The 26,078-nt window shown below is 39.9% G+C and overlaps 1 protein-coding gene across 1 annotated transcript in view; it reads right to left on the reverse strand.

The window, feature by feature from the left end:
• Nucleotides 1–25,298, reverse strand: part of hace1 (HECT domain and ankyrin repeat containing E3 ubiquitin protein ligase 1) — a 43,909-nt gene extending 18,611 nt beyond the window's left edge. The window contains exons 1-14 of the mRNA XM_044207878.1: nt 24,977–25,298; nt 22,611–22,665; nt 22,293–22,382; nt 20,728–20,832; nt 19,228–19,303; nt 18,943–19,074; nt 17,727–17,809; nt 17,312–17,408; nt 6,810–6,911; nt 6,627–6,733; nt 5,360–5,510; nt 1,895–2,199; nt 1,268–1,336; nt 1,006–1,093 (exon numbers count right to left, since the gene is read on the reverse strand). Of these exons, the coding sequence (XP_044063813.1) occupies nt 1,006–1,093; nt 1,268–1,336; nt 1,895–2,199; nt 5,360–5,510; nt 6,627–6,733; nt 6,810–6,911; nt 17,312–17,408; nt 17,727–17,809; nt 18,943–19,074; nt 19,228–19,303; nt 20,728–20,832; nt 22,293–22,382; nt 22,611–22,665; nt 24,977–25,064 (1,548 nt within the window). The 5' untranslated portion in view covers nt 25,065–25,298. The remainder of the gene's footprint in view (nt 1–1,005; nt 1,094–1,267; nt 1,337–1,894; nt 2,200–5,359; nt 5,511–6,626; nt 6,734–6,809; nt 6,912–17,311; nt 17,409–17,726; nt 17,810–18,942; nt 19,075–19,227; nt 19,304–20,727; nt 20,833–22,292; nt 22,383–22,610; nt 22,666–24,976) is intronic.
• Nucleotides 25,299–26,078: the final 780 nt, after the last annotated feature.

Consider the following 26,078-nt stretch of genomic DNA (forward strand, 5'->3'; position numbering starts at 1 on the left):
ACACTTCTTGCAGTTGATGTATCTGACATGGGTATTGATTGAGACTTTTGACATGACATTACCTGGTCTCTCACTTGATTATCCATTACCACATCCTTGACAGTGGCTAGCATGCATTCTTTTATCGTCTCAGCGTCAGTGAATGGCCTGTTCTTTTAACCAAAGATCCATGCCACCTGGAAAGATGCTATAGTTGCCTCCAGCTGGGTAGAGTAAGATCGACCAAAGACACAGTTTGGATTTTTTGCTGAACATCCGAACCTGACGGATAAATTGCATCAAATCTGGGATGCTTTGTTTTGTGTGTGCCTCTGCAGGTTAGATTCCTTTGCAACGAAGGTGCACTCAATATGTGTAACAGATATTTCTCAGTCCAGTTGCTGTTGAATTGACGATTTTCGGCATCAACTTTTCTTCTTCTTCAGGGTTGATAGTGACTTTGTGCCATCTGTTATCCAAATTCAATATTAGAAAAACAAATTACCGGTGGGTTACTATTTTAGTGTTGTCTGGATTCATCATCAATAATACATGTTTGTGATTGACTGTTACTTAAAGCACAGGAGTGCTCTGCTGGTTTGAAGGATTTATTGTGGAAAAATGTCTGTTATTCGTGTGATTTTTTTTCTTCAGGTTTGACATATTATTTCTTTGTAAACAGAACTGATCGATGGGCCGGTCTGACTTGATCGGCGGGCCGCAGTTGGCACCGCATATATACGCTAAATCTACTGTATATACTGTATAAATGTGTCACTGTGTAGCAACAGGCCATTCAAACTATAAGAAAAAAAAACATTAAAATCAATATACACTTGTGAAAAGGTTTACAGTGGTTGTGTTACATACTTAAAGTGTACAGTTTCTGACTAAATTCAACCGTTTTTACAACTTCTTGATCAATAAAGAACAGACCATATTTTCTGACAGACTGAATTTAGCTTCCAAACTTGTGCTTCCATATTAAGTCCCTCAAACATAATAAACTAATTCATCACGTCTTACCTGGCCCTTAATAATATGCATGAAGCGTGACATCAATTCTGGACACTCCAGGAGGAAGTGGAAGTGGTTAAAGATGATCTTTGGATTCCTGAAAAAGAGGACGCAGAGAGATGAACAGAGAAAGAAACAAGACAGAGGGAAGTGAGAGAACAAAGAGACAAAAGTGAAAGTAAATTAAGAGGAAAGAAGTTGCTAGATCAATACCCAGTCTCTAGGTACTGTGTGAGGAGGTTGAATATGGCAGAGGGCCACATTGACTCACCTGGTTACAAAACACTTCAGCACCTCATCATGCTTGCAGACAAACTCAATGAAGCGAGGGGATGTCATTCTAGGTGAAGAAAGAGAGGGAGGTGAAGAGTGAGAAAGATGGAGTGAGAAAGGAAAAGAGACAGACAGCAGCAACATCTCAAACAGTATCTGTTTTACAATTAGATCACTCATTTCTACATGGCAAAAACATGGCAAAATCTCTACACTGAAAATGATGTTGGATCATAATAGAACACACTATGATACTATGTGGTATCGAGACATATACCTGTCCTTGTCACTCCCCACAAGGGTACACTAAGCACAGCACAGCAGAGTTTAAGGAGTGACAACTCCTACCAGGCTGTCTACACAGGACACATTTCAACTGCGTTTTTCAGTCATCCAACCATTATAATATAATAATACCATAATACAACCATTAGTAGTGGTGGCTATGGTAGTAGCAATAGTGTGAGCCTCCAAAAAACTAAAATATTATTTTTGGTACTGCATATTGGTAGGAATTCTCGAGGTCTGTTTAGATCACAGGTGTTACTTAATGCTCTATGTTAAGTTATGCTTCTTTATATATTGATTAGATATGACAGCTGACAGATGAAGGCTGAGGACATACCCTTGTGGCATCTGACATGAGCAGCACATATAGAAGGCCTGGATCACAGCACTGAGACGATTGGCTGTCATGGAGATGACGTCCTCCCCATCGGCGTACACCTCTGTTTCCAAAACGATCTGAGGGTCCAGCAAGGAGGGGATCTTTGGTGTGGTGCAGGAATGGTCGACCTCGCACTGTTTGAGAAGCAGAGAGGCTATCTCGCTGCTGGAGGAGGAGGAAGATGGGTTCTTCCTGTTTCTGTCCAGCTCTGTGGAGATGAGCACCAGCCACTCGTCCAGGGAGTGCCACAACAGCTCCAATGGCTGTAGAGAGACAGACAGGAGTTGAGACACATAGGATCAAATAGGAAACAAAGGGAGGGTTCAATGAAGACATTACAATAAAGGAGTGACTTGACTACAAAGCTTCATTCAAGGCTTTAGCACCTTTTTCACCTTATCTGGGATTGAGTTAAGACTAATTTAAAAGAAAAGAAAAGCTCCAAAGAATGACCTTTGTCTGACCGAGTACAAGCCATGAAAGCTCTGACTCTAGTAAAGGTCATTTTAAGGAACATTATCAGGATTTTCAAGGACCTGAGGATACCATGTCAGTTGCAGCAGCACAGAAGTCTAGAAGTCTGCTTTTAAAGGGTCAGTTCAGCTAAATTACAAAAATAATTATTTCCTTACTTACCTCTTGTGCTATCTAGCAACAGAGAGTTGTGTTTAATTTGACCAGGTTTTGAGATAGCTGTCTCTGATTGTCTTAGATTATTTTAGCCTTCACATCAATAAAATGACAGAAACAGTGTCCTTGTTTCTTTGCATAATGCATTGGAATCACTAAAAATAGAAGAAATAGACCCTATTAAAACTCTTCATCTTCACTGTATTTGGGTGGAGGAAGAAATTAAAGACAGGTGTCTCTAAACCAAATAAAACTATCTGTGTGGCTAGATACGTTTTTTTGTTACTTGGCTAAACAAAGCCTGTAAAAAACTGTCCTGCATGTTTTTAGGGGTTTTTGGGGTTTATGCCAAAGCAGAATCCTGTAAGGTGCTATAACAATAATTTTTAGAAAGGTTATTTATAGAATCATTAAATCTTCAACATCAGACGTAAAAAAACTTTTTTTTAAAGAACCACCCTGGGGAAAGCCAAAACACTGTAGTAGCCAATCTTTCCTCTCTGTGTTAAAGGTACTTTAGAAATGAATTCAGCTAGAGTATTTATTTATTTTTGCACTGTTTTGGGGGGCACCACTTCCTAAGAGGCAAATTAGTAACCAAATGAAGTCAGCAAATCTAGTTAATCAGTGTGATATCAGGAGCCGTGACTTCTCGATTAAATTGATCTCTGTCTCTAGTTCAAAGGAATACACAGGACAATAGATTGGTCTATATGAGAGTATTTATTAACCTATCGACTAAGACAGGATAAATGAAATGACTGATGATAACGATCAAAGTGGAACAAGGAAACAACATTGATCTGGGGTGATAAAGTAAACTGTGCAATAAAATGGGCAATGGTGAAAGAGAGGATATGATTACTTACTGTAGGCTTGTACTAAATAACACTAGGATATCTAAAAGTATTAAAAGTTTTATCTCGACATCAACCCAGTCAGTGAGCAGTAAGGAAGGTGACTTTGCCTACTTTGAGCTTTGTTGGACATGGCTGGAGATGTTTCCTGGTCGGAACCATAGATTGTATATAAAGATGGAAGACATGTCAGCTCCCTAAAAGTGAAGCCAAAACATCTTGATCCCCCCCCTGGTGGCTGGATGCAGTATAGGTCACAAACCCCACCCCCTCCATGTTAGCAGATGGAACATGGGCCTTACACTAAAAACTCAAAGTACACGTCAAATAAATTTTTCCCAAAGATGGTTTCTGTCAGTTTAGGTGGTTCTTGTTCTTGTATGTTCAAGTGTTAATTTTTCTGATAAGTATGGTTTTAATTAGTTAGTTATTTGATGCTATAAAACAGGGTTTCAAATCATGATTGACAGCTGAGCTCTGCTCGCGATTGAGTCGGCTGAAAAATGAAAAAAAAAGAAGTAAATAACAGATGAAAAACAAGAATGTAGCTAGCAAAGTTTGAAGGAGCTACAGGCTGCAGCATCTGCATGTGCAGCCGTTTCCATAGTCAAAATGTGCTTAACATATAAAAAGCATGTACTCAAAACCACCATGTGGTCGGTTATTAAACATTTTACATTTTGGCTATATTTTCACAGAGATTCTTGAATGATGCAGATTTGACTGATATAAGCCACGCCCATTTGCACCTTTAAAACGCCATTTTGGATTTTGTCCAAATAAGTTTTTTCACTACTACTCCTACAAATTTTGAGCAATTGGCATCAAAATTTTCACATAGTATATCTGGACCATTCTGGAAAAAAAGCATTATTTACGATTTTTTAAATTCCATATGGTTTTGAAATTATACATTTTTAAACCTTTGTTTTTAAGTTCAATTTGACATAAATGCTCATAAATCAAAATTGGCTTCATGTTGGGGTATAAGATTCTGAAGAAATCCAAAACCATGACAAATATCATGACATAGAGCGAACAACAACACAGCAAGTAATGTAGCTAACGTTAGCTAGGTTGTGGGTTAGCTTAGCTAGGTTGTGGAACAGCAAACTGTCCCTACACTTGCGGTTTCCCAGAGCCAGCAAAGCAGCTTCAGACAGCGATACTCACAACTCTCCTGCTACTATAGCTAACATCACAACAACAGCATATCTAGGCAAACTAGAAAGTAAGTTGAATGTCCATGGGCAAGTCTTTTCACGTTAACTGACATACAAATCATGGCTGGAATAGTGATGTGTAGCCCAGTCACAGCCTGGTTATTTCTCATTTACAGAGCCAGGGCTGCGTATAAAACCAGATTTCTTTTCAGCAAACACACTGAACGGACAGCTAGGGGACTGTGAGGAGATATTTGCTGAATTTGAAAAAAATACATGAATTGGATTAGAATGGCATTCCCCACCATTAAGCTACTGTAACCAAACTTGTTGCACATGTTCGGATGCTAGGTCCAAGCTTCCCTGAGCAGTCCTGCGCCACAAATATTAAAATTTTACATCTCATTAGCGGCTACGTGGATTCATATGAAATTCAGTTTGCATGATCTAGGATCATGACTCAGTTGATGCGTAAAATTTGGTAACGATTGGTTAAAGTGGGCGTGCCTTATTACAACAAATGTACATTTCTAGACATTTCACATTCCAAACTGCAAAAACTCCAAAAAAAATCACCTGTATGTCGAATTTTTTTCAGCACATCCACTGATGTGTGACAAAAGTTTGCCTAACTGCAACCCATGGTCAATTCAAAAGTCTGTCACTCTACATTTGTCAAAATATGCAAAATCAATTAACATCTATATCTCCACATGACTTCATTCAAATCCTACCAACATTGACACAGATGGCAATATACACCTCCTACTAACCTTAAAGACCTGGCTGCGGGGTGTCTTGTTGCCATTGTAGCCCATGTCGTTGCCGTTGTTGGGTGATGAAGGCCCCAGGCGGAACACATTGCAGAAAATACGAACGATTCTCAGCAGACTCTTCATCTGAGCTTCATAACTGCTGGATAGGCTGAGGAGGGACAAAGGGACTAGGAGGGACTGTCAAACACATCTAAGCACTACTCAACAATCAATTTGTAATGCAACTACATAAAATTAAACACACTAACACAAATAAGACAGCTGCAATCTAGGTAGGCATGATATTGAAATGTTGATGTTTGTGATTGTTTCTGTGTCTGCAGTCAGTGAAGGAAAGGAGCAATTACTCTGATTCAACTGAATAAAACAAGGAACACTGATTTTGTCAGAAAATCTTTCAACATCTTTGGTCCTTTATTTCTTCTCGGATTGATCTTTGGAGGCTTTCCTGTGAGATGCTGACTGTCACGCTGTTGTCTAACATGAAGACAACTTCTAAGAAATATCTTAAGAGGGAAAACTGCCCCCATAAGTCATCAATGAAATTCTTAGAAATACACAGACGGGTTACACATTAAATCTATCAATTGCAGTTTAAATGTCACATTTAAACAAATTAGAGTTTCATTAGATTTGATTTTTAAAACTTGATTTTTAATGCACATCTGAAACTGAATCTTAATTCACTAAATGGCTGTATTTCCTTTTAAAAATTGGTTATTGGGGTGATTCATGATTGGTTATTGGGGGAAGCTCATTCCAAACTAAATCAATGACATATCAGTAAGAAAAAGAGGCAGTCTGATATGATAGAGGAGCAGTAGGCACAACTGTTCAATAATCTATAGTCTGTACTAGTTTAAATTTTTATTTATGTCACAAGCATGATGGAATAGGATGATGGAAACCACACATTGTTGTTTTAACATTTCTGTTTGTGTATGGCTTTAAGAAATGAGATGCAACGTGTTAGTGAACTTTGAACTCTGAACTTTGGAACAAGCCAGGCTAGCTGTTTCCCCCTGCTGCCAGTCTTCATGCTAGGCTAGGCTAACCACATCCTGACTCCAGATTTGTACTTGAGACTTATTCATAGTTTTACCTATAAAACTATGAATAAGTACGATTAAAATAGAACAGTGCAACTTCTTTTTTACAGTAATGGCTGAAAAAACTGTACTGTATAACAAGATCAATATATATGCAACACAAAACAAATACGAACATAAAAGCAAATATGTGAATGAAATATGTACAATTATACCTTAGAAGCTTGTGTCCATTGGTGGTAGCCACTTCAGCAAGACTGGTCAAGATCCTCTGGTAATGACTGTCACTCTGCTGAGAGACATGCTCCAGAACCTGCTTGAGCTACACACACACACACACACGTCAATATAAGTGTATAGACAGGACTTATCAATGAATGTAGAGAAACTGGTCATACCATGTTCTCTTTAATATCATCATTCTGTGTCATCTGGATGAGGGTCTGGAACAGTCTGCTGTGATGCTGGATGAGGATCTCAGAGGTTTCCCCATATCCACCCTGAACACACACAGGAGGGACAGTAACCACAAGAGCTCAACATAACAACACAACACTAAGAGGTGTAGGATATCTCTGACAGCTTACGGGGGGGGTTGACTTCCATAAACCCCCTCTCCAAAACAAGGACTCGATTTCCTTTCCCATAGCTGTAAATTAGTTGTGAGACCATTTAGCTGCTCTAACCAGATACCAAACCAAGACTGGTGTTTACAGAAGGTGAAGACTATCAAAGCCCCCTTAGAGGATGCAGGAGACGGGACAGAATTAACAAATGACTGCTAATGGCCCTAGCTATCTGAGTTCACGTCAACAGGCAGAGTCCGCCTAACCAGTACTGCACAGTCACGAGACACACCCACTAGGAATGACAGGAAACAGTATCAACTGATAGCTGGAAGAAGCAACTCACCAGGCAGTGAAGACAGAACAAACTACAAGTCAAAGGAGAAAAGTGGAAAGGCACACAGCAAAGAGCTACAAAGAAAAAATAAACAGAAATTAAATAATGACAGCAGCTCCAAAATGTGTACCCCGACTGACTAGAAGTGGACTGAAAGGAAGCTTGTCAACAGACGACATCCAATGGGAAGCACGGAGGGCACAGATGAAGGGCAATTCTGTCCGCGACTACCTGAATGCACTGAGGAAGGAAGAGGAAAAACTTGGCGCTGAATGGAATAAAATTATGGCAAGTAAAAGCAAGTAAAGCATCAACAGGCTGTCAACAGAGAATGAAGGTGCAGCTAGACGGCATCATGACAACAGAAGATGCTGAAGCTGCTTGGAAGAAATCTTGCTGCCTAGGAAGAAATCTTCCAAGCAGCACAACTACAGTTGGTGGAGACAGGAAATATGACTGATCACGTGGGCTTTTGAGGATACTGCACCGTGGTATGGGCCGAACTAAGAAAGCAATATGTGGAAAAAAAATGGATCCCTCCAAGTTGGATGGAGAAACACGCAAGGACAGTGAGTGCCTATCCAAGTTTCTGCATTCCTTTTGGCAGAGAGATGAAACAGGAAGTGCCTGAATTGTTAACACCACAAAAAGCTTGTTCAAAGTGATGGTAAAAAAAGTCATGCCACCCCAAGTGCAGAAATGACTGGATGACGTTGTGGGACTCATGAAGATGGAGTGACCTCTGTTCTCTGAACATTTAGTGCACCATGTGGAGAACTGGAGAAAAGCGAAACAGAGGGAGGAAGAAGCAAGCAAACATCTAGCCAACAAACTGACCTAACTGCAGCTGACTGAGCTAACCAAACAAAAGAAGGACCAGGGCTAAGACACAGACCCCAGTGGTGGTAGCAGATCAAGCCCAGGCGCAACCAACAGTGACTCTTCAGACTTCAACCCAACCTCTGGCTCCAGCCCTGACACAGGCCCCACGAGGACCAGAAAAGACAGCACCTGTTAACTCAGCCACTGCATCACTGCCACCAATCCATGCCCATGCTAATCTGCCTGGTGGTGCAGGTGGTAATTATCACCCTAGAGGACAAAGAGGTGTTCTGCCTCGCTGTGGAAGATGGAGAGGTCAACATGCACAGTAACTTAGGTGCTCTCAGTCCAACCCACAGCTAAACTAAGCTCAAGCCGGAGAGAACGTCTGTTCAATTGAATTCAATTTTATTTAAGTTATCTCATTGCATTTTTCCTATAGAGCAGGTCTAGACCGTACTCTTTAAATTATTATTTACAGAGACCTAACAATTCCCCACCAAGAGCAAGCATTTTGGCGACAGCGGCAAGGAAAAACCTCCTTGAAGAAACCTTGAGCAGAACTAGACTCGGTGGGCGGCCAACCACCGGTGCCGTTTGGGTTGAGAGAGAGACTAGTTTTTTGACTAGTCTTTCTGCATTATTTTGAGACAGGGTGTGCCTGATTTTTGCAATGTTACGTAGGTAAAAAAAGGCAGTCCTTGAAACTTGTTTCATGTGGGAGTTATAGGACAAATCCTGATCAAAGACAACTCTGAGGTTCCTTACAGTTGTGCTGGAGGCCAGGGTAATGCCATCTAGAGCAACTATATATTTAGATAATGTGTCTCTGAGGTGTTTGGTGCCAAGTACAATAAATTCAGGTTTGTCAGAGTTTAACATCAGAAAATTTCAGGTCATCCAGGTTTTTATGTCCTTAAGGCATGCTTTAGCTAACTGATTAGTTTCATCTGGCTTGATCGATAGATATAACTGGGTATTATCCGCATACCAATGAATGTTTATGGAGTGTTTCCTGATATTGCCTAAAGGATGCATATATAAGGTGAAAAGAATTGGTCCAAGCACAGAACCTTGTGGAACTCCGTGACTAACTTTGGCATGCATGGAGGATTCATCGTTAACATGTCCAAACTGAGATCCATCTGACAGATAGGATTTAAACCAACTTAGTGTGGTTCCTCTAATGCCAATTAAATGTTCCATGGTGTCGAATGCAGCACTAAGATCTAACAAGACAAGTACAGAGACAAGTGCATTGTCCGATGCAATTAGAAGGTCATTTATAATTTTCACCAGTGCTGTCTCTGAGCTGTGATGCACTCTAAATCCTAAATAAACTGTTGTACAAAGTCACACAACTGATTGGCCACTGCTTTCTCAAGGATCTTAAAGAGAAAGGCGACGTTAGATATAGGTCCATAGTTGTCTGAAACCCCTGGATCAAGAGTGGGCTTTTTAAGAAAAGGTATAATTACAGCTACTTTAAAAGGCCGTGGTACATAGCCTGTTAATAAAGACATATTGATCATATTTAGTAAAGAAGTGCTAACTAAGGGTAAAATTTCTTTATGCAGCCTAGTTGGGATGGAGTCTAAGAGACAGGTTGATGGCATAGATGAAGAAATCGTCAAAGTTAATTGAAGAAGGTCGATAGGAGAAAAACAGTCTAAATATATATCAGGTTTTACAGCTGTTTCTAAGGTTCCTGTGTTTGAAGATAAATTGGTACCGGTTGAGGGCAGGACGTGATGAATTTTGTCTCAAATAATTAAACTTTTATCATTAAAGAAGCTCATGAAGTCGTTACTACTGAGGGATATAGGAATACATGTTTTAAGACTATCTTGCCAGACTAAATGAGATTCTTCCAGATTGGTGGAATACCATTTCCTTTCAAGTTTTCACGATGTTTGCTGTAATTTGCGGGTTTGGGGGTTATACCATGGACCTAACCTTCTTTGTTTTATTATCTTCTTTTTTAGAGGAGCAATACAGTGGAATGTCATTCGCAGTGAGCCTGCAGTAATATCAACAAGATGATCAATTGGGGGGTGTTATGTACACTCTGACAGAAGCCAATCAAATCCAACAATGAGATAAATGCAGTACTAAAGGCTATCATCATCAACGTCCACATAAATATTAAAATCACCTACAATAATTACTTAATCTGTTTTAAGGACTAAACTTGATAAAAACAGAATAGTATTTTCCAGGTTTAGTGTGAAAGACTGAGAACAAGGTTTTGAATGAGTTATAATTTAGGTTTAGGGTTGACTGATAGGCTTGAGTCGAAGATGGCTGCATCTCCACCTCCACCTCCTTGGCTGGTGCCCTGAAGAATGTGGGCATTAATATGACTGGGCGGAGTGGATTCACATATTCTTCATGACCCAGCCAGGTTTCATTAAGACAAAATAAGTCAATACGATAATCTGATATTTAAAAAGTCCACATTTAATTCTCCTTTTTTGTTGTGCTATTTCAGCAGTGGGAATTTTGTTTCATTAATATAAGTGGTCGGGGGGCAGACACCGTCACTTAGGAGTTTTGAGTGGGTAACTGCTCTGGAAGAGCAGTGAAGCGTGTGGAACTGTTGGGGATGTGACCAGCCAGGTCCCAACCAGAGGGATTGCCTAACAAATCCATGGCAATAGGGGAGCCAAGAGGAGCCTGAGGGGGAATTGATTGCACCGATTGTCTCATCATGCCCACAAGATGAGTGCACCATAGCAGTGACAATACAATATACAAGAACATTCTTTCATGGTTGAATGAGCCTCATATTTGTGCATCGGAAAAGCCGGCTCAGAACTCACTCTCTCCAGTTCATCAGTCAAGATAGTAGGCTTCTCTGGGTAACAAACCCAGGTGGAAGAAGCTCTCAAGCCCCAATTACCACTTAACTGTACACTCATGTATGATTAACAGCAGGAGCATAAAGACTATGACAAATGCTGGGAGGAGCTGGTGAACTGAACATTGTATTACATGATCAGCCAAGACATGTACTGTACATAGAAGCACAAGGAGTAGCTTTAACATTCCCATCAGAGTCTGATAAAAACAGAGTCCCAACACCCCTATCTTTCAAATTAAGAAACCACACCTGATTACTGATTATCGATTGGTGCATGATCTGAGACGACCTGTTCTGTAGTCCAACAAAAGAGCAATGTGAAAAAGACTTTACAAACACAAAGTCAGTAGGACAAGTTGTAGTTCTGTCCAACAGAAGTAGAGAATTTGGGGAGAAAACTGTGTGGAGAAAAAAGGATAACAGCATCCATGCAAGTAGAGGCTATAGTTACAGCTCAAAAACCACAAACAGAGGGACATATATACAGTATATACACACACACCTATATATACATATACACATATACATATTTACACAAATATATACATACATATACATACATGCATACATTCATACATATACAGTGGTGTGCAAAAGTGTTTGCCCCCTTCCTGATTTAAACTTATTTGTTTGCATGTTTATCAAACTTAAATGTTTAAGATCATCAAACAAATTTAAATATAAGTCAAAGATAACACAAGTAAACACAAAACGCAGTTTTAAAATGAAGGTTGTTATTATTAAGGGAAAACAAAATCCAAACCTACATGGCCCTGGGTGAAAAAGTGATTGCCACCTAAACCTAATAACTGGTTGGGCCATCCTTAGCAGCAATAATATATATATATATATATATATATATATATATATATATATATATATATATATATATATATATATATATATATATGCGATAATAAGGTTATGTTGGAATGCTACTACTCCAGTAACCCTAGTCAGAGGGGTTACATGCACAGGATGTGGGATGAATGGTTACTTCGAAACCCACAATCGAGGCTTACGGCGAAGCAACTAGTAGCTCAGTGTTCCAACATCCACAAGCGGCAACTGCTATCACAACTTGAGATTGACGAGATACAACACAAATGCTACGGCAAGGGGGAGCCAGGACAACAGGTCAGAGGGGAGCAACCAGCAGCTCCCCAACCAGAGATTGGGTACGAAGCCCCAAGAGAAATCACCCTGAACAAGGCAGCAACTGACCTGAAAGATAAGATCATGGCGAGGATGAATACAAGGCAACCCCGACGCCAACTACAACGGCTAAGTGAAGTACCATCAGAAAGTCTCCTAGAAGATGTGAATGCAGCATTGAGAGCGATCCCTACCACAACCATCACTGAAACCAATGAGCTGATATACGCCTCAGCAGCAGTGATCCTAGAGATGGTTGGCTACAAGAGCAACCATGGGAGACAGTACCCACCATGGAAACGAAGGTTGGAGGCAAAAATCAAGGAGGCCCGGAGAGAAGTGAGCCAACTGACAGAGGCTAAGAGAGGTGCAATGAGAAAGCAATTACCCAAGAAGTACAACCAGATGCCCATACCTGAAGCACTCGAAACTGCCAAACAAAGGCTCCAAGCCTTGGCCAGCCGCCTAAAGAGATACACGAGAGATAATGAAGCCAGAAGAATAAACCGGCTGTTCGCAACTCAACCTGCGAAAGTGTACGCTCAATGGCAGGGTAATAACAGCAGAGCAGACCCACCAAGGCTGGAAACGGAGCAGTACTGGAAAAGTATATGGGAGAGGGAGGCATCACACAACAGCGATGCACAGTGGCTGGCGGCTCTGAGAAAGGACCACAGCAACCTCCCACCAGAATCCAGTCACCATCACAGAAGTCTCAGGTATGAAGAACTGGACAGCACCGGGCCCTGACAGGATCCACGCCTACTGGCTAAAGAAGCTCACTGCACTCCATGAGCGCCTAGCAGCACAAATGAACCAGCTGCTAAGAGATGGGACGCACCCTGAATGGCTTACCAAAGGGCGCACAATCCTGATCCTGAAGGATCCTGCAAAGGGTACAGTCCCATCCAACTATCGGCCAATAACCTGTCTCTCCACAACATGGAAGCTCATGTCAGGCATCATCGCGGCTAAGATAAGTGGACACATGGATCAATACATGAGCAAAGCACAGAAGGGCATTGGCAGAGGAACCAGAGGAGCCAAACACCAACTCCTGGTTGACAGAACAGTCACCCAAGACTGCAGAGCCCGACACACCAACCTGTGCACTGCCTGGATTGATTACAAGAAAGCATATGACTCAATGCCGCACACATGGATCACTGAATGCTTAGAGATGTACAACATCAACAGGACTCTAAGAGACTTCATTGCAAACTCGATGAGGCTGTGGAAAACCACCCTTGAGGCCAATGGCAAGCCACTTGCACAAGTATCCATCAAATGTGGCATATACCAAGGAGATGCTCTGTCCCCACTGCTGTTCTGCATAGGACTGAACCCCCTCAGCCAAATAATCAACAAGACTGGCTATGGATACCGACTCAGGAACGGGCCACCATCAGTCACCTCCTCTACATGGATGACATCAAGCTATACGCTAAGAGCGAGCGGGACATCGACTCACTGATCCACACCACCAGGATCTACAGCTCTGACATTGGGATGTCATTCAGGCTTGAGAAGTGCAGTCGAATGGTGACAAAGAGAGGGAAGGTAGTCCACACAGAAGGGGTCTCACTCCCAGAAGGAACAATAGCAGACATTGAGGATGGTTACAAGTACCTTGGAATACCACAGGCAAATGGCAACCTCGAAGAGGTAACAAGGAAGACAGCAACGGCCAAATACCTCCAACGAGTAAGGCAAGTCCTAAGAAGTCAGCTCAATGGCAAGAACAAGGCCCAGGCAATAAACAGCTACGCCCTGCCAGTGATCAGATACCCTGCGGGAATAATAAGGTGGCCAAAGGAAGAGATACAGACCACAGACGTTAAGACGCGAAAGCTCCTCACCATGCATGGAGGGTTCCATCCCAAATCCAGCACCCTGAGACTGTACGCTAGCCGTAAGGAAGGCGGCCGTGGACTAGTGAGTGTGAGAGCCACTATCCAGGATGAAACATCCAAGATCCACAAGTACATCCAAGATAAGGCCCCAACAGATGACGTGCTCAGGGAATGTCTCAGGCAATGGGGAACAGAGGAAGACGTGCTGGAGGAGGGACCATCATGGGAGGACAAACCCCTACATGGGATGTACCACCGGAACATAACTGAAGTGGCTGATATCAAGAAGTCCTACCAATGGCTAGAGCGGGCTGGATTAAAGGACAGCACAGAGGTACTCATCATGGCTGCACAGGAGCAGGCCCTGAGGACCAGAGCAATAGAGGCCCAGATCTACCACACCAGACAAGACCCAAGGTGTAGGCTGTGCAAAGAGGCCCCTGAGACAATCCAGCACATAACTGCAGGGTGCAAGATGCTGGCAGGAAAAGCATACATGGAGCGCCATAACCAAGTGGCTGGCATAGTGTACAGGAACATCTGCACTGAGTATGGACTGGAAACCCCGAGGTTAAAGTGGGAAACACCTCCAAAGGTGGTAGAGAATGACTGAGCCAAGATCCTGTGGGACTTCCAGATTCAGACTGACAGAATGGTAATGGCGAACCAGCCTGACATCGTGGTGGTGGACAAACAGCAGAGGAAAGCCGTTGTGGTTGACGTGGCAATACCACGTGATGGCAACATCAGGAAAAAGGAACATGAGAAACTAGAGAAGTACCAGGGGCTCAGAGAAGAGCTGGAGAAGGCCTGGAAGGTGAAGGAAACAGTGGTGCCCGTGGTCATCAGAGCACTCGGGGCAGTGACCCCCAAACTGGAGGAGTGGTTACAGCAGATCCCTGGAAGAACACCAGACATCTCGGTCCAGAAGAGTGCAGTATTAGGAACAGCAAAGATACTGCGCAGAACCCTCAAGCTCCCAGGCCTCTGGTAGAGGACCCGAACTCTAAGGATGAGACCACCCGCGGAGGGTGAAGCTATATATATATATATATATATATATATATATATATATATATATATATATATATATATATATATATATATATATATACATATATACATATTTACACATACATATATATATACATAAATACACATACATATATACATACATACATACATATACATACATACACATACATATATACACATATATATACACATATATATATATATATACATACATATATATATATATATATATACATATATATATATATACATACATACATACATATATATATATATACATACATACATATATACATATATACATACATACATACATATATATATATATATATATATATATATATATATATATATATATATATATATATATATATATATATATATATATATATATACATACATACATACATACATATATATATATATATATACATACATATATACATACATATATACATACATATATATATATATATACATATATATATATATATATACATATATATACATATATATATATATATATATATATATACATATATACATATACATATATACATATATATACATATATATATATATATACATATACATATATACATACATACATACATATATATACATAAATACATACATATATACATACATACATATATACATAAATACATACATATATACATACATACATATATATACATAAATACATACATATATACATACCTATATATACATACACATACATACATATATACATATATATATACATATATAAATATACACATATATACACATATATATACACAGACAGTGGGACTGATACCAATTTTGGGGCACAGGCAAATGTACAGTATCTAGCACCCAACAGTAGGTGGATGAATCATCTATGGTACAATCAGCAAAGATTTATAAATTCACACCTGAATGTGAAAGTGAGACGAGATCTTGTTTGAACCCAATGTGAGAACTCAGTTGAATCTAAGAAACAAAAACCTATTGGATGAGACGCGCAAGACAGCGCATGAAATCTCGGCGCACAGCTATGACGACACCAACTCTATAAAGCCTTGTGCTCCACACTGCCTGTTGCCATTTCCACAATAACTTGAGGCACATCACGTCTCTCTCCACGTTAACTGCCGTTACCACAAGAAGACACTTTTCACGTGAGCTTTAATTTCCCTAGTAAGAGTCTTAACTCACTGGACAAGAAACAGACTGTTGTGTGTTTGCGGAACAGTTTTTGGATCCTGATCGTTTACTCCCCGTAATGATCTGCTTGGAGCAGAAACATGCAGCAGAACCGAAGTTTAGCGCCAACGGCTACAAAGCCTGCCAGAGCAACAGACGCTTCCACAGCAGAACCACAATTCTTCCCAGCTTGGCTCGTCTACAACAGAAAGACCGCCAGCTAACAGCAGCACCAAAGCCAACAATCTTTCCCTCCCGATGGACGGTAACGTAATAACTGGGCATCGCATAGAGTAACAGTGTACTTGGCTAAGCACAGGACTGTTTAGTTAATGATGTACTGATGAGTTTTTCTGAGGTTTTGTTGTGACGTGTTTATCTGATTGGTTAATATGGTAGCCACAAGTTTATTTTAGTTATGTTATGCTCTACACAGACAGTCTTTGCATGCTAACTAACTCCTTTTAACTTCGCACCGTTATCCTAAACAGACCACACACCTCTAATTTGACTCAAACACAACCACACACCCGGCGGAGAGTTACTCCACATGTTACTTTATTTCTGACCACGTGGGTTCATGCTCATGCACGCGAGATATACGGTGGCAGAACAAAGAAACATACATACATTCCTTCTGGCATGCACCCAGACCTGCGCATACACACACACACATCCTTTGTCCTGTAGTTTAGTGTTTAGAGTTAGTCCTCTTATTGTGTGTCTTGCTTGCTTATCTTTTAAATAAATGCTTTTGTATAATTATACTGGCCTCTTTAATGCTGCACAAGAGTGAGTAATTTGCCATCCTCTGCTATGTTGAACTCCAAATCCTTCACCATACTAGCTATTCATGGTAATTATGGTTATAGTTATTTATTTAATTATTAATCTCAGGTCCAAATTGATAGTTTAGTGTATTTCTCTTCTTTAAGAAGAGTGGTGCCCCCAAGGACTTCATTCATTATAGTTATTTATGATTATCTTTGATAATTCTGATAGCCATAATTAATTGATCGCACCTACACAAGTGGGTGCTCCCTTTAAACATTGTAAATCCAAACAGTGGTGAAAAACTCACCTGCACACAGAGATCCAGAGGAGTGATTCCATTCTTGTCAGCAAGGTATTTGGCACCTCGAGAGAGCAGGATCTGTGCTGTGTCTCTTTGGCCATGGCTACAGAATAAAGACAAGGTTCAATACAACAGGAGAAATGGACTGCCAAAATATTGGCACTTGGATATGCAATAATGTGTATATTACAATCCCTAATATTCCACGTTATTTTAGTTTTCTAACTAGTGAATTAATAACTGTGAAAAGCCAACTCTTGTTGGTTAAGCCATTTTCTAAATTAAGGAAGAGTCTGACAGTTTTGGAAATGTACATGCATCAGTGCATCTCTACTCCTAAACAGTTAGGAGGAAGTGTAAAAGAGGTGAGGTGAGACCACACTACAAATGAATGAAACACCCAACATTACAATGACATCACCTGCAGGCAAAGTAAAGAGGCGTGGCTCCAGAGACATTTGGCCGGTTGATGTCAGCTCCACTGTCCAGAAGACACAACACCGTCTGAGCAGACACAACACACATTCATATCATACTGGGAAATATTTCACTGACATCCCAAAAAAACGGAAAGATGGAAGAAACCTTGGGAAGAGCAACAGAGGAGGGATCTCTCTCTCCCAAGACGGACAGACAAGCAATAGATGTCGTGTGTACAGAATAGACCAAGATAGTAAAATTACAGTATGAACAATCAGGATGACAAAATTATAGATGGATTGTAAACATATCTATAATATACAAATACATTCTCATTATGTAATGGCAAAATTATCAATAAAAGGTTATAAATTGAGGGAATCGCTCTTAAAGAATAAGTCTGATTTATTATTCATATTTCCAGAAGAGGGCCAAGCTCGGACAGTAGCTCCATCCACTAGCACAGCACAAGTCAGTGCGACCTCTGCTGTGGCTGGCTGACGCTATGGTAACAGTAGGTAACACAACTGCAAGGCTGCATCATTACGACACTGTGACACATATGTATCTAATGGGTGTAACACTAACTACATGCAGGACCTCTGCTGGTGCAGTGAATTGACAAGGATGTGTTGGCTAAGAATTGTGGTGCAGCTATTCCTGAACACACACGTGTCATATCTGATAGAAGCATCAGGCTGAAATCCTGACAGGAGTGCCTGGCTTTACAACACTGTCTTGCTCAATTTGACTATCTTATGTGCTGTAAAGAGTAGCCAGCCAGTCACAATCACAGCTACAGCCATAACCATAGCCAAGTTGTTTTTCAGCTCCCCATCCAGGCATAATCAGCCACTCATGCTGTGTTCACAGCCAGTGGCTATGGCTGATGTCAGAGCTCCCCCAGAAATATGGATCAAAGATAATGCAAAAAGTAGTTACAAAGACAAGCCTGTCAACATCTGTTTGCACTGCGGATAAAACTTAACATTTACTGCCCTCAAACAACAGGCCATAAAGGCCTAATAACCTAGCAAGCAGCCCCTTGAAGCCATGCTTCTCCTAACACCCTAACGCCTAAAGTGGCTTGAACCAAAGGACTGATGAAACAACGGACCAACACCTGTTGCCAGCCTTTGAGTCCCATGGTCTAACTAGTAGGGCTAAAAATACATGTATAATTTTTCAAGAAAAGAGAAATTTTTGATATAGCTCACAGTTTTGTGTCCATTCTGACAGGCCACATGTAGAGCTGTCTGTCCCATGGCATCCTCCACATCCACGTTGGACACATGCTGGACCAGATCATGGAGGAGCTCCGTCCGTCCATTCACTGCCAACCAGTGGATCTGCAGCAGAGGTTCACGTGGACAATCACTATGCTGACTACAGTAGTTAACTAACCACAAGTCACACAGATAACACTACAATATGATGATTACAATGATTTTAAGACATTCAATACAACATGAACCACAGCCAGAGGATTATAGTCCACTCACAGCAGTCAGACCCTCATTGTTGCAGATGTTGACATCAGCATTATATTCCAATAGCTTGCCCATACACTTCTTCTGTCTGAGGGAACAGTGGAGGAAAGTGTTTAGTATCAGTATCATCACACACACAAACCCTGTTTCACACCATTTCACACTTCTACTATCTGGATGGTATATTGACTACAAGTGACTACATGCAAATAACATCAAGTTAACATAAAAGTCTAATAAGCAGGCATTTAAAAAGAGACATCAGAGTAATGGATCCCTCCAGTTATATTCTCACTAACATCAACAGTTTGATGAGCTACAATTGGTTCCAGATGTAGGTTTCACTCTGTGGCACAGTCTACGAATCAGCTCAGTTCTCATGAATTGTATTTATTTTCATTTACTTTATTATGTAGTTTATTAACCTACAGGCCACTTAAGCAAAGCAACCAATTTTAAAGGAGAAGTTCAGTCTTTGTTTTGACATAAGTTGGTACAAGTTAATCTGAACTAGAAAAGAGAAAAGTGCATGCATGGCTACTATGTAATTGGAAATTATCCACAAAACTGCACATAAATGACCAGCAGGAAATGGGACAGAGCTAATGGTAACACAATAACTGATGATTCTGTCTGGCAGCACCCTGGAGTAAGGTGACAGTAGAATCAATCTGCAGAAATACAGGAAAGATGTCTTCTTGTCTTGTGGATGGTTAAAATGTTATGTTGTGTCTTAAAATGTTTCTGTTAGCCTGGCCCAGTTTGCTGATATTTATTTGTCTTGCCAGCCACTGGATAGCTGGGAGATCTCAGATTACAGAGCATGTAGCACCAGCTAATGTCCACACATCAATACCACACTAGCTGGTGGTTTTCTGAGATAGTACATATCACTGGAAAAATCAGTGACTGATCAGTGATCAGGAAAAATCAGGACAAAAAAAAATAATCTTTTGACCCACTTAGCCTGCATGAGAGTAAACACAGATGTCTTCCTTCTGTCACTTTCAGCAGGAGCTACAGTCTGGATCTATGATTGCGGACCTCCTACTGCTCCAATGTTCTTGCTTGACACCTGCTACTACACTTAATATTATTAGTCTTATTACTATTATTATTTTATATTTTATTATTATTATTACCACTACATTATTATTATTTCAAAATTCTATGTGGAATTTTCTCTCTCTCCCTCTCTCTCGGAAACAAGTGTTAACATTGCCAAAGCAAGTGTAAAATAAAAACATACATAAACAGAAGAACTGTGATATTAAAATATGTACTGATAATTAAGACAGGATATTCATAATAATAAACTGTTGTAGACTTGAAGTTAAAGTATTTACAGTACATTCTTTTTATGAGTGTTTGTGTATGTGTGTGTCGGGGAGGGGACGCCTTTCTGGGCTCAGCTCTTGGGTTTCGAGGGACATCTTGAGATGTCCAAATGTGAACTCGCTGAACACAACACCAACATGTAGACAGAGATTAAATGTAGTATAAGGTTCATACCCATTCCTAGCAGCGAGGTGCAGAGGGGTACAGCCTGAGATGTCCTGGTAGTTTGGGTTGGCTCCTCTCTTCAGCAGCAGAACCAGACACTCCACTGACCCACAGCTGTACAGAGACAACACAGAGCAGCTTAGTGTCAGAGCAGGAGACAAGACAATTGTACTGCAAGCACACAAAATCACCTCTGCTCAACATGTGACAGATCAGTGTTGTCAAAAACAAAGAAACAGCGTTTTCATTTAGCATGGCTTTCAAACAAAGTATCTAAGGTAGACATATTTACGACACATTTACTTTCTCACTTCCCTGTACTGGTATCTAGCACTTAAAAATGACATTTAAAGAATTGCCATCTTTTTCCAGAATCAGTGTCCCTGTTACTTTGGATAATCCACATACAATTAAACTGTCTCCAGTGAGGTAACTACTAAGGGGACTACCCAAAAATAGACCCCAATTATTAATTCTATGTTTTTTCACAATTTGGATGAACTGACCCTTCAATTATTGAGATGAGCTTGACTGAAGATCATGGGATATAAGTCTAGGTAATAAACTGAGTGTGTGTGTGTGTGTGTGTGTGTGTGTGTGTGTGTGTGTGTGTGCAAGCTTGATGTATGAATCTAAATAATTCAAATCAATTTTATTTATATAGCGCCAATTCATAACAGAAGTAATCACATTGCACTTTTCCTATAGAGCAGGTCTAGACCGTACTCTTTATAATATTAATTACAGAGACCCAACAAATCCCACCATGAGCAAGCATTTGGCGACAATGGCAAGAAAAAACTTCCTTTAAAGAGGCAGAAACCTTGGACAGAACCAGACTCAATGGTGGGCAGCTATCCGCCGCTGCCGTGTTAGGTTTAGGTTTTGAGAGACAGAGAGAGAGAGAGAGAGAGAGAGAGAGAGAGAGAGAGACTGGCGGGGGGGGGGGCACAATGCAAATAACACCTTTTTTTTTTTAAATAGTAGAATAGTAATTGTAGTGTTAATATTTATAAATTAGTAATAATAGGAATGACAGCTATAGGAAAAATATTGTCAGTATTAGTAACAGAGCCAATAACAACAACTGTAGCACAGTTGTAAAACATATGGATTTCAAAGTGTTAAATATAGTTATGGTTGAAACAAACATGGTTCCGTTGCCATTGGGTGCTATACAAGATACTGATTCACGCAGTGTAATAATGTAATAATTCACTCAATAATTCAATAATTCATATTTCACTTCAATGTCATCAGGAGAATAAAGATGCACCAAATTCGATTTTTTGGTCCTCTACTGATATTTCCAATATTCTGCAATCCTTCTCAACACAATATTCACCTTTCAAAGCAGAAGTATTGCTGCAAGATGTTTGGATGCCTTGCTTCAACACCATCACAAATAAGGCCCCCAACCTCTGCATCCCCCCTATGAGTTATAGCCCAACTGATTTTCTATTTCTGAGGCTGATACTGATAATAATATTTTGGAATTTAAAACCTTTGATAATGATATATATTTTTTAATTTTCTTATTTATTTTTTATATTTACAGTTGAACAACATCTTACTTGGCAGCAATGTGCAGCAGACTTCTCTTCACCCGTCCAAAGGCATAGTTCACATCAAACTTGGAGTTAAGCAGCAACTCTGACACTGACCTTTTAAAGACAGGAAGGAACAAATAAACCATTTCTTCTGGAGACAACAACACAAATTCACTATGCAGGGGTAACAGATGTGCAGAAGAAAGTAAAAACTGATGAGACTTGTTACTACTGGCAAAAGCAGGGGAACGTGCCACAATACATGCATTCTACTTCAAGCACTGAGATCACAGTGTGCCAAAACTAATACACTACTCATGTTGTACGGCCTGGTTTGATTACCTGTGCTGGTCAGCCATGACCATTGGCATAAGTGTGTACACTGCAGTCTCATTGTCTGTGGAGGGAGAAACCGAAGAGGAATAAAACATCAGACCTTGAGAAATTTGACCTTCTAATTACCTTCAACCCTCAATCAACCTTTTTACTTAGACAAAAAAATCTTAACTCAAGTTCCACTTACTAGCTTTTTCAAGGTTGTTCAACCGCATTTCACAGTCTTCATCAGCAGAATAGGTCTACTCAGTTCTCATGGAGACTGCTTTAGAAACTTACTAGCTTTTAAAAAGCTAGTAAGTGGACTTTCAGTTAAGGTTTTTTTGTCTTACTACCACTTCCAATTTTCACACTGAACCTTTAACTGTATTTAAGAGCTGAAACCATTAGTCAAGTAATCAGTTAGTTGAAATAAAATTGATTGACAACTGCTTTGAAAATCTATTAATAATTTTAGTAATTTTTCAAGCAAATACACCTAACATTCTATGGTTCAGGCTTATCAAATGTAAGGATTTGCAGCTTTTCTTTATTCTATATCATTCTAAACTGATTAGCTTCGGGTTTTAGACTGCTGGTCAGACATCTGAAGATATCAGATCTTTAGGAAATTGTGATGGGCATTTTTCAATATGTTCTGGCATTTTATAGAACAAACGATAAGTTGTGAAAATAATCAGAAGATTAATCAGTAATGACAATAATCATTAGTTGCATCCCTACTGTGTTTTATTCATATCCATCAAGACCTTTGCCAGATGCAACAAATAAATGACTACTTCACAGACTCAAACACTTAAATCTTTTACAGTTTTTTTCATTTAATTCAGGACATTTACAGTAGGTTCTGACAGTTGGTTTACACTAAAGACTTCTGGGATACGTAGTTACTAAATTTTAAGATGTAATATCTTAGTTAAAAATGTACCCTTGAAATTTGAATTGCAAGTACAGCAATAGATACCAATTAAACCGAGAATAGTGACAGAAATCCCCAGCATGATTTCTCAGCGTTTCAGAAAGCCTGATGAAAGAAAACCTCTATACAGAGGCTGATCTGGAAGTGAAGCAGGACAGTCAGGCTTTCTATACTGCAGTTCCTGCAAGCTGCCATTAGATGTAACCAAAGATACAGTGTACTAGCATATTACTGACTGTTCCTAAAACAATTAGGGTTTTTTTGAAGTGATGGTTTAAACATTTATTTTTTAATCCATAAACACATCATTTTCATCTTCATTTTCACTTCAGAAGCCATTTTGACATGTAACAGTAGGAAAAGCACCGGTGTAAGTAATAAAATGAATAATGGCTCCATTCCATGTAGCTTCTTCAGTTTCAGTTTCAGTTTCAGGATCCTGGTATTGTTCATGCTGGCTCACTGTCACAGTTTACTGGACCACTTGAAAAGGACAAAGTCTTTGTTAATGTTATCAGTAACACCTGTGCTTTTCCTATGAGAAGATCAAACATGTGCTGTGAAAAATGCCATATATACATATACATATATAAAATATATATATGTACACACACACACACACACACACACACACGGACACATATGCACATGTATATTCATGATCCTTCATATACCTCTTCCATTTCAAAGTTCTGTATCTGTGACCTGACTGATTTATAGGGGTGATCAGTGTCATTTGCTATGGTGAGTGCTACTGTATGTGTATGCTGGCTCTGTTGCTGAGGTCTCAGAAATTGGGGTAAGTTTTGGAATTGGTATGTGTGATTGACTGATGATGATTTGTTATGTTGACAACATCAGTTAATTAATAAGCATAGCCACATTTAAGATGCTGTAATATTATATAATAATTCCCAAACACTAATCTTTCACAAAGTAACATGGGTTACCATATGTTTATATAAATCTTTCATCCTTTTCAGTGGCACATTTGTTCCTACAGGCCAAATATCTCCAATTGCTGGTATCAAATCAATCATAATAGGACACCTTTAATGGACATGTCGTAGTCATATAGCAGACTATAAACTATACACCTAAAATACATTGTGCCGGTGTCTGCTTTCTCATAAACAGTCCAGTTTTGAGAATTCCTGTATAACTTTTTAAAATGTATTACGTATGTAAAAACGTTAGCCTCAGTTGCTGCTGTCAAGTCAGACTCAAAAACAAAACGTTTCCTGTATGCTAGGCTGTCAAAGCTGACAGTCACAAATTGAATACAAAGGTGTATTTTAACTAATTTCACAAACACGACTGTACCTACATCCTATAGAATATCAGTGAGGCTGACAGTGAGAGAGGCCCTCACTATGACTACACATGAACACAATTGTTTACGCTGCCAGCTCGCGCTGTTTTAGCTAAAGCCTTTAACATCCTGTATCGTTACCTTCCGGGAGTTCCACGGTCCTGGCCCGGCGGAGGGAACGGGTCAGCCGGATGAGTTGTACGTTGAGCTGCTCCATCGCCCGTTCCATCGTAGGAAAACGGTCCACAGGGATGAACCGAGGGAACAAAGCCTCGCCCGTCGGGTTTAGTTGTTCCTAATGGGGATGTGTCGATCCTGTGTGTCGTCCATGGCCGCTGGCAGAAGGGGAACCGTTTCTCTGACAGACACACTGATTTACAGTACACTCGTTTTTTTCCTGCCACACTGCCCTGTTCATACACTAACAACGTTATAGGCTAGTTACATGGGATGACGTGTTTCTCTTTCCGCTTCCGTGAGTGTGCGATTGTACACTTCCGTTCCCGAGATAAAAGAGAGAAGGTAGAGGATGAGAAGATGGTTAGGACATGAATGCACAGTATACAGAACACAAGGCTCAATCAAAATGATTAATTATTACAATCCATGTCATACTTTAACAGCAGCAGCGTTTGAGGGAATACTGGGAGAGGAAAGTCACAGAGAAGTTTGGTGTGGTGATGAAGACAGACACAATAGTTTATGGGGAATGATCATATTGATTATAATGGCACAGTGATTGAAGAAATGATAGATACCAGAAATCTTGTATGTATAAACAATGGTAAAGGAACAAGATTAGCTATAAATAGGAATAAGATGTCGTGTATTGATTTAACATTGGTTTTTGCAAATATGGCTAGTCTATGTGAATGGAAAATATTCAACAATAACATAGATAGTGACCATTTTCCCATTATATGTCATATGAATATAGATAGATGTACCCAAGAAAGTATTCCTATATATAGATGGTGCTTTGAGGCTCAGTGGGACAAATTTAAAGAATGCTGTAGGGACTTAGCTAATAACATTAAACTGAATGGAAATGTAGATGCTAGTGAAATCACATGTATGATAAGTGAAGCTGCCTCAAAAAGTATACCTAAAACTGTGAAAACAGGGAATAAGAGAATTGTGCCACGGGGGAATGATGAGTGTAGCTTGACTATTAAAGAAAGAAATAGAGCTTTCAGAAACCTCAGAAACAACATACATGTAGACAGTTTGATGGAATATAAAA

The sequence above is a fragment of the Siniperca chuatsi genome, linkage group LG9, assembly GCF_020085105.1.
Source record: "Siniperca chuatsi isolate FFG_IHB_CAS linkage group LG9, ASM2008510v1, whole genome shotgun sequence".
NCBI lineage: Eukaryota > Metazoa > Chordata > Actinopteri > Centrarchiformes > Sinipercidae > Siniperca > Siniperca chuatsi.